General features: G+C 31.8%; 2 protein-coding genes across 2 annotated transcripts; one reads left to right on the plus strand and one right to left on the minus strand.

The window, feature by feature from the left end:
* Window positions 1-387: 387 nt before the first annotated feature.
* LOC134721710 (large ribosomal subunit protein eL37-like) lies at window positions 388-3,421 on the minus strand. The gene is made up of 4 exons (XM_063584888.1): window positions 3,294-3,421; window positions 1,849-1,957; window positions 1,116-1,200; window positions 388-488 (listed from the first exon to the last, which is right to left on the minus strand). The coding sequence occupies exons 1-4, from the start codon at window positions 3,294-3,296 to the stop codon at window positions 410-412; spliced, it is 276 nt and encodes a 91-aa protein (XP_063440958.1). The 5' UTR covers window positions 3,297-3,421; the 3' UTR covers window positions 388-409.
* Window positions 3,422-3,547: 126 nt separating this feature from the next.
* On the plus strand, window positions 3,548-7,306 carry LOC134721701 (F-box only protein 4-like). Its single transcript, XM_063584876.1, is given in 6 exon segments — window positions 3,548-3,892; window positions 4,454-4,665; window positions 4,960-5,189; window positions 5,558-5,806; window positions 6,148-6,314; window positions 7,002-7,306. Coding segments are annotated over 6 exon segments (1,284 nt in total). The 3' UTR covers window positions 7,083-7,306.
* Window positions 7,307-9,184: the final 1,878 nt, after the last annotated feature.

Consider the following 9,184-nt stretch of genomic DNA (forward strand, 5'->3'; position numbering starts at 1 on the left):
TAATTTGAGAACAGACACCAGCTTTGGAAGGTACAGAGGGCAGTCTTCACGCTGAGTGGTAGCCCAGGCCTGTAAAAATAATGTCTACAGGCCAACAAAATCTAACTAAAAAATTTCAAAAATTGAGCTCCGGGCCTGTAAATTTAATAGTTCATCGTGAAGACTGAGAGGGAAAGGGTTCTTGTAAACCTAATGCCCCCTTCACTACGGCAGGGGCAGAAAAAGAAAGTTTATGAGCAATTTACAGGAAACAGCATCACATGGCATAGCATGACAACATGCTTTGTAAGCCAAGAAAATGTGAATGGTTACAGTGGTAAAACAGTATCCTTCAATGACATTTAACAGCTTTTCCAATGAGAAGGCAAATAATTAAATGAAACCATGTTATTTACAGGAACTTTATTGTCTATTTTGTTGCAACAGCTGAAGGTGCAGCAGCTGACCTTCTTTTTGGTTTAGGTGTTGTTCCTTCACGGAATCCATTTCTGAAAAGAAAAAAAACATCATCATAATCATCCTCAACATCTAACAGCTTAATATAATAATTAAATAGAGTATGATAAAAATAAAACTGTAAACTGTCCTTAAAATAAAATTTAACCATACAAGATTTTAAATGTCTTAAAACATGAAAGATCACTTTTAAATAGTTGTACTAAAATATAAAAGTAGAGTTGGAAGCACAAATTTAGGTCTGATGAAGTAATGATGTTAAACCCCTGCAAGAATAATCAAATAAGTTGTGGAGTAGGACATGCTGATCCTCCCAGAACACCTAAACTTCTCCTTTTGTTTGTCTGATTCTTGTTGCTCAATATTAAGTTTTCTGTGATGTTTTCTGAACTTTTTCATTGTCTACTATATTCTCCTTTACAGTTCATAGATTCTATTATTGAAATGTGCTGTTTCTTACAAATGCCATTTTTCATGGAAAAAATCCTACTTAAAATGTTAGTTCAATAAAATTTGCAAACAAAATCATTATAAAAATGTTCCTCTTATAGTAAATATGACGTTTGATTCCATAAACATGTAGGCAATATATGTGCTTATAAATTTGACCATGATATCATCAAGTGAACTTGACTGGCTATAAATTAATAGTCACATACCTGAATCTTCTGAAAACTTTTTTCATGTGCCTCATACGACCTGTTCCTGTTGTGCATCGCCTTTTTGCTTTTACACTCCAATTATCTGAAAATCATTTTATACAGGATTATTTCAAAGTGTGGCAGTCACTATCTACATTAAAGTATCAAATATGTACATGTTAAGACCAGATGATTTTCTGTGAGCATGCATACTAATCTTGTAAATCTGAAGCCTCTGACAGTATGAAAAGAGCCATAATCTGTTCAACTTCCTGAATAGTTAATACGCAACACAAATACTGTTCTTCAGGAATATTTGAATATGTGTCGTTTTACAAAAGTCTGCACACAAGCCAATTAGCCTATTAAAAATTTATATTTCTTTGAACATTAAAATAATAACACACTGTACACGTTTAATTCTACCAATGTACATGTAGGATGATGGGGAGAAATTAAATCAAATCTACCCCTTTTTACCCTGTTGTCAATTTTCTAGACCTGTGTATAACACAATTAATTAGTCAGTATATAATTCCTAATCGAATGAAATATGAAAGTGTAAGCTGCCTTGCTATCTACACAGTTGCTCAAGCATACAAGAGTTTTCTTGTTCTGCACAGCAATGATAAGATAAATGAATACCAAGCTATTTAATTTGCTATTGAGATATGATCACTTGAACACGGGGGAATTGTATCCCCTATGATAAATTAATGAGGATATAACCATGAATGTCTCTAAAACTCACAATGGCTAGGTGTAGTTTTCTTTTGGATATGGTAATTACGCCTTCCGGTTCTTCTGTCATGTGTGTGGGTCTTATTGATCCTTTTACCAAAACTGGATGTTCCCTTCGTCTGTAAATTATAATAACTAGTGATTAGATGATATTCACGTTTTAAGCAGCAATTATAATATCAATTAAAAGTACTTAGAAATAGCACATTCCTTATTTTAAGAGTTATTATTTTCTATTTGATCTACTGCACTTCTTTTATTTTCTTTACTTGATCCATCAATTTTGAATAGACTAAAATAAGACATTCAATTTTGAAAAGACAAAAAAAAAGACATATGTGACTAGGACTATTACTTTATTTGAAATTGCATTATCCACATTTCAAATTTGTTTGTTAGAAACTGTCACAGAATAGAAGTTCCTTCATAATATAAGTTCCAAAAGGAATAAATATTCTAGAATATTATTTCCACAGGAATAAATATTACAGTACAAGTGCCTAACGGAATAAATGGTATCTGTATCTGTATCGTTACGTCGAAGGTACCAATACTGGCTTTTACTCGACGGGAGAGAGAGCGCCTATTGACGGCGTTGGAGAGCTGTTTTGAAGCTCTCAACTGACTTGGCGCACACTACTGCTTCTTCCAGTTGGTTCCAATGAATAACAGTCTTGACAAAGAACGAGTTCTTAAATTGTTCAGTTTTACAGTTTGTAGTATCAATTGCCTTTGAGTTGTTTTTAACTGAGTTGGTAACTATGTTTGTGCTCTCAAGATGGTATAGAATATTTGTTCCAACAGGAATAGGTATTATGGCATTGTTTATAAAACAGTTTCCAGTGGAACTTCTGTTAGGCGGAACAAATATATGTTGACATCCAACTAAATTCATTTGTAATTTACTGAAATTTGATAATACTGTTGACTGTCCACAGTAAATGAATTGCCTATTGCAGTTCATTCAAAATTCCTTAAGTGTCTAGAAATATGCACGGAACACATCTCATAATTATTTTGACTAAGCTAAGCCTAATGGGACGACTATTTAATATATATACAACATGTACATTACATTGTACATGAAATGATGAATACAAATTGTAAACAAACAAGCTAGAATGTCGAACGAGTGAAGATTGTTTTAATACATATTTCTTTTCAGAAATGATGTGATGAAAGAGCAAAAGTACACACCGAAGTATTATGTCATTAGAGCTAGTATTATCAAGAAAGCATATTAACGGAATATTAAGCTCGACAGTTTTACAATGCCATCTCGGATGGTACATATTATAACCATTCATTCAATGCGATAATTCACTTATTTCGAACAAAATATCGTCTTCATATCATATGGATTAATAGTGCTTCTTTAATAAGGAAAATGCAAGCTTGAAAATATTGTATGGTTCACAGATGAAACCGATTACTAAGCATTATAAAAATTTTCACCATGTTGATCCAGTAACCGGAAATAGAAAAGAACCTGTAAAGTTTGAACTCTAAATTTAACCCGGAAACAGTTACATCTTCCGGTACGTCACTATGCGGATGTAAACAAATAGCTGTCACTGGCCACGTTGGAGGTTCTGACAAGTGCCCCTTTGAATACTTTATATATTAAAACACCAAACTTATAGCCATGTTTATTCTAACATTTTTAACGATAAAAGAGAAGTCAAAAATCGATATTCTAGAACAACAAAATGATGGAAATTATTCCTTTTGATATTTCTTCAACAATTTATTTGGGACAGTGTAATAGTTATAAAAACTGTTCAAACAGTGAAATCTGTTTACAAACACAAAATTCTTGCACATGTGATAGTAGTCAGGAAGAAACAATATCACAGGAAACTCCCATTATTGATCAGACAGTTATTTATGCTTTTAAAAACTTAGTGAGAAAGTACAAAAAACAAATGGGCGATACAAATGATATATCAATTGTTACTGGTGGACTTCAGCAATATTTGAATAAGAAGGCGCTAAAGAAAACAGAGACAAATGAAGACCTCCATCAGCAAAACTCTTTATTCCATAACTTACCAGTAAGTTACTTTTTGTAGAATTCTTAATTATTTTCTTTAATAAATATATATATTCTGAAAACAGTATAAATCATTGCAATTCCATTCACAGTTTACTATAAACATGTTTTATAAATAAAAAAAAAAGCAATTCAAACAATTGCTATATTTTTTTGAACTTGTTTATAGCAATTTTCCCCTCAAATAATTGTAAAAAAAAATGTGTTCATGCATATGGTTATTCTTTAAATGCACTTGCATGTACACAAATGTAAATTGTATACATTTATGGATGTACAAATGTATTTCTTAACAAATGATACAGTGCTTACAATTTTTAAAAAAATATTGTAATTGATCTCACATTGGATTTGACTCCTTTTTTTAATCATAGCAATAACATGTAATTTAAACTCTAAAGACTGATATATTCTACAATCCATCCATGTACCTCGTGAATATATAGTAATTATATAATTTTGATTTGAGTCGCAAAAAAAGTTAACAAATACAGTATTGTTATTTACAAATTGAGTATCATTTTTTTTCCTAATGTTCATTTCATTCATTTTTTTTCTTTAGCTGGACTGTAAGCTGCATATATTTTCATACTTAGGACCAGAAGATCTGTGCAGGATTAGTGCCGTGTGTAGAGATTGGTATTTTGTAAGTGAAGATAGTATTCTGTGGAAAGAGTTAATGGATAGAGATGTAAAAGCATGGAATGTAATTGGTCATAAAACTAATCCAGCCTTATACCAAGAAGTTCAGTCTGACTGGTCTAATAAAGAAATGTATGTATACATTTAAATTCTCTTTATAAAAAAATGTTGGTATAAATAAATTAATTTTGAAAATATTTTATTGGAGAAATATCTTAACTCCTCACAATATTCACATATTAAAACCTTACTAAAAATCATATATAAATTAATATCACTCTTTTATTTATCTATGTAAAATAACAAGATTTACTATATCAAAAGAATAACTTTACATGTTTTAAATTGGAAATTATTATTTTTAATGGAATTTAATTTTCTGTTTCATAACATTTATTGAATAATTTTGATAATCATTATTTGTAGATACCTCAGATGTTCTCCACATATCAACAAGTTGATGCACAAAAATGATGCAGTGTTTAGTTTTACTGACTTTTTGAAATAATTTCTTCCAAAGAAGTCATGGACACCAAAAATAGCAATGTTTGGACCAGGATTGGAATCTGATTTGACCAGTGGTCTGGTTAGAAAAATTTTATACGATCATAATGAACATATGGAAAGAACTGGTCTTGTGTCTGGACAATTTGAAGGTAAGATTCATTCTAAGTTATAAAACTGACCATTACAGAATGATGTCTTCAAAATCTGTTTTTACTACAGTTTGAAGCCATATAAGATTTAATTATACATGATTTAAACATAATAGACTCTTTCCTCATTGTTGAAGGCAGTACATTGTCCTATAGCTGCTAATTTCTGTGTCATTTGGTCTCTTGTGGAGAGTTATCTCATTGGCAATCATACCACATCTTCTGTTTTATATCAAACAAAATGTTGAGTGTCCATAAAAGCATTCATCCAATGAGATTGTTAGTAAGTTATTTAATCTTTATTCATTAAATCTATTTCTGACATATACCATCATTTACTTGGTTTACATTGTACTTTCATTTTACAGGAGTGGGTTCTGGTTGGTGTTACAAACTGCCCAATGGACAGACATTCCAATTATCTGTTTTATACTCAGCATCAAAACAACAGCGTACACAAAAATTATGGAACAGAGTAGAAGGCAATAATCTCATCCAAATTAACAAGGACGAAGAAGGAGAAACAATAGTTGAATTAAAACCTGCTGTTCGTGACTTCTGTAGAAGCGTTGATGCTTTTGTATTTGTTGTGGATGGTACATCATTAGATAATTTAAGTAAGTAATGTATCAGCTTACCATTATTAGTCTAAATTTTTTACACAAATCATTGGAAAACTGTTGGAAAATTTATATCTCTGATTAGACTTTTTTAATAAGATACTATCAGATTTATAATAGTAAAAAAAAGGCTTTAGTTTCACACATCTGAAAGCGGGTTAGTTCTTAGAAATGACTCAGAGAAAATGTTTATTTCATGACAGATATCACCTTTTGTAATGTCATTACTTAGAAACTTTATTAATGTTATAGTAGTTTACCAATCCAAGCACTTTAATTTACTATTATTTGTCAATGTTTAAAAACAAATTCATTAAATGTTTTTTTTATTTTTTCAGAGGCTGATGAAATCTATGAACTATCAGCAATGTTAAAAGAAAGATGGTCAGATACTCACATTCCACTACTGGTCATGTCTTGTATTCCAAACTCACTCAGTCCTAGATTACCATGTATTAAAGTAGTAGAAGCTCTCAATCTAGGCAACCTAAACCGACCATGGCAGGTAATTCACAACCTTAGTACTTAGCTGTTCTTGTTATGATTGAAAGGACATGGATTTTATACCTTGTACATCAGAGTCATCAGTATATACATCAAGAACCATCAACACCAAACTATATATTCATATAAAAGCCAAGGTGGTCGTGTGGTCTAGCGGGACGGCTGCAGTGCAGGCGATTTGGTGTCACGATATCACAGTAGCATGGGTTCGAATCCCGGCGAGGGAAGAACCAAAAATTTGCGAAAGCAAATTTACAGATCTAACATGGTTGGGTTGATGTTTAGACGAGTTGTATATTCATATAAAAGTATACATTTGTACATGTCTAACTACAATTTCTGTTTAGATATTTTTTTTAATCTGGATCAGTGGTAAAATGTTAGGTAAATAAAACAATAAATCCATTTAATAGAACACATAACCACAGGTTAAAGCAAACAAAAATTTAACAAACACAGCAATGTCTCATCATCTGTATGCCATTTCAATACCATAATGCAATCTATTCAAAAAATAAATCATTAATGAGGGTGCAGGGCATAGATATGTAAATGCTGATATACCTTCATACTCAAGATCACAATGGCAAAGCTTATATAACTGTATACCAAATATTTTATCATTGATAATTACCATCTTTTTTTATAATATAGTGCAGCAGGCTTAACCCCTTATTCTCTATTTCAGGTACGAGACTGTTTGGTAGAAAATCTTGAAGGAGTTATTGACAGCTTTTCATGGTTAATAGAACAATCTCAAAGAAGATGATGCACAACCAAACTCATTATAAGTTGATCAAGTTAATTTGCTTGATAGAAATCATGTATTGTGCCAAATTACCAGTACCTCAGAGATGAAAGATATTGATGTGATTTGACATTTCACCAATACCTTTATGTACTACACTGAACATGTTTAAAGTGAATGTAGTTTTTGGATCCTGCAGATGTGATACCAAGAAAAACCATTCTTAATATATTTATGTTTTTACATTCTAAATATATTTATGTTTTTATACTTGTTGATTTTTGTATGTTTCAAAATAAAAAAAAAAAGGATTATGCTTTATATCTATTACAGACATCTTCATCTGCGTGTGGCTATGTTTACTTAGACTGAATGTTGCCTTCTACAATTTCTCAGTTATTTTAGTCATTGGGTTGCTGTCTCATTTTTATTAGCTCACCTGGCCTAAAAGGCCATGTGAGCTTTTCATATCACTTGGCGTCCGTCGTCGTCGTCGTCATCTGTCGTCGTTAACAATTTTTCAAACATCTTCTCCTCTGAAACTACTGAATGGATTTGAATAAAACTTAGCATGATTGTTCCTTAGAGTATCCTGCACAAAGTGTGCGCTTCGATTTTTGATCCGTCAAAAAACATGGCCGCCGTTACTTACAATAGAACTTAGGGGTCAAATGCAGTTTTTGGCTTACATCTCAAAAACGAAAGCATTTAGAGCAAATCTGACATGGGTTAAAATGTTCATTAGGTCAAGATCTATCAGCCCTGAAATTTTCAGATGAATCAAACAAACCATTGTTGGGTTGCTGCCACTTAATTGGTTATTTTAAGGAAATTTTGCAGTTTTTGGTCATTATCATGAATATTGTTATAGATAAAGATAAACTGTAAAAAGCAAAAATGATCAGCAAAGTAAGATCTACAAATAAGTTAATATGACCAAAATTGTCAATTGACCCCTTAAGGGGTTATTGTCCTTTAATTGCAATTTTTCACAATTTGTTCATCATATTTGCTAACTTTAAAAAATCTTCTCCTCTGAAACTACTGAATGGATTTGGATGAAACTTAGCATAATTGTTCCTTAGATTATCCTGCACAAAGTGTGTGCTTAGATTTTTGATCCGTCAAAAAACATGGCCGCCGTTACTTAAAATAGAACATAGGGGTCAAATGCAGTTTTTGGCTTATATCTCAAAAACGAAGGCATTTAGAGCAAATCTGACATGGGGTTAAAATGTTCATTAGGTCAAGATCTATCAGCCCTGAAATTTTCAGATGAATCAAACAAACCGTTGTTGGGTTGCTGCCACTTAATTGGTAATTTTAAGGAAATTTTGCAGTTTTTGGTCATTATCTTGAATATTATTATAGATAAAGATAAACTGTAAACAGCAAAAATGATCAGCAAAGTAAGATCTACAAATAAGTTAAGATGACCAAAATTGTCAATTGACCTCTTAAGGAGTTATTGCCCTTTAAAGACTTTTTTCACAATTTGTTCATCATGTTGACTTACTTTAAAAAATCTTCTCCTTTGAAACTGCTGTATCAATTTCAGCCAAACTTAGGCTAAATGAGTTTCAGAGTTTCAGAGTATCTAGTTTAAATTTTATATTTCATTTTCTTGTATGTCAAGAAACATAGCTCCTATGGCTAAAATAGAACATAGGAGAAAATGATTTTTTTTTGGCTTTTGAAGAGAAAAGGACGATTTAAAGAACATTTAAATAAATTGAAAAGCCAAAATAATCATTGATGAGAGATTAAACCAAAAAATTCAGGTGAGCGATTCAAGGTCTTGAGAGCCTCTTGTTTTATTCATTGGGGGGTTCCGATCCTGGATCCCGCTTACTGTTTTGTCAGATTCCTGTATTCTGCTTACACTATTCAGGTAAGCAATTCTCATTTTTTTGTCATTTCCCGGGTCCCGCACAATTCATTTCCTGTTTCCACCACACAATAATTTGACTTTCACGTGTCACACTTACAAAAAATCAGCAATCCCTCGTCACGTAGACCCTAATGAGACCCACTCTAAGGACAATCACCAGGATGACTGAAAGGCTGATTTATTCCAGACACTCATGTGTAACTTACATACTATGTTTTCAATTATCACTATT

Source organism: Mytilus trossulus, chromosome 1, assembly GCF_036588685.1.
Source record: "Mytilus trossulus isolate FHL-02 chromosome 1, PNRI_Mtr1.1.1.hap1, whole genome shotgun sequence".
Lineage (NCBI taxonomy): Eukaryota > Metazoa > Mollusca > Bivalvia > Mytilida > Mytilidae > Mytilus > Mytilus trossulus.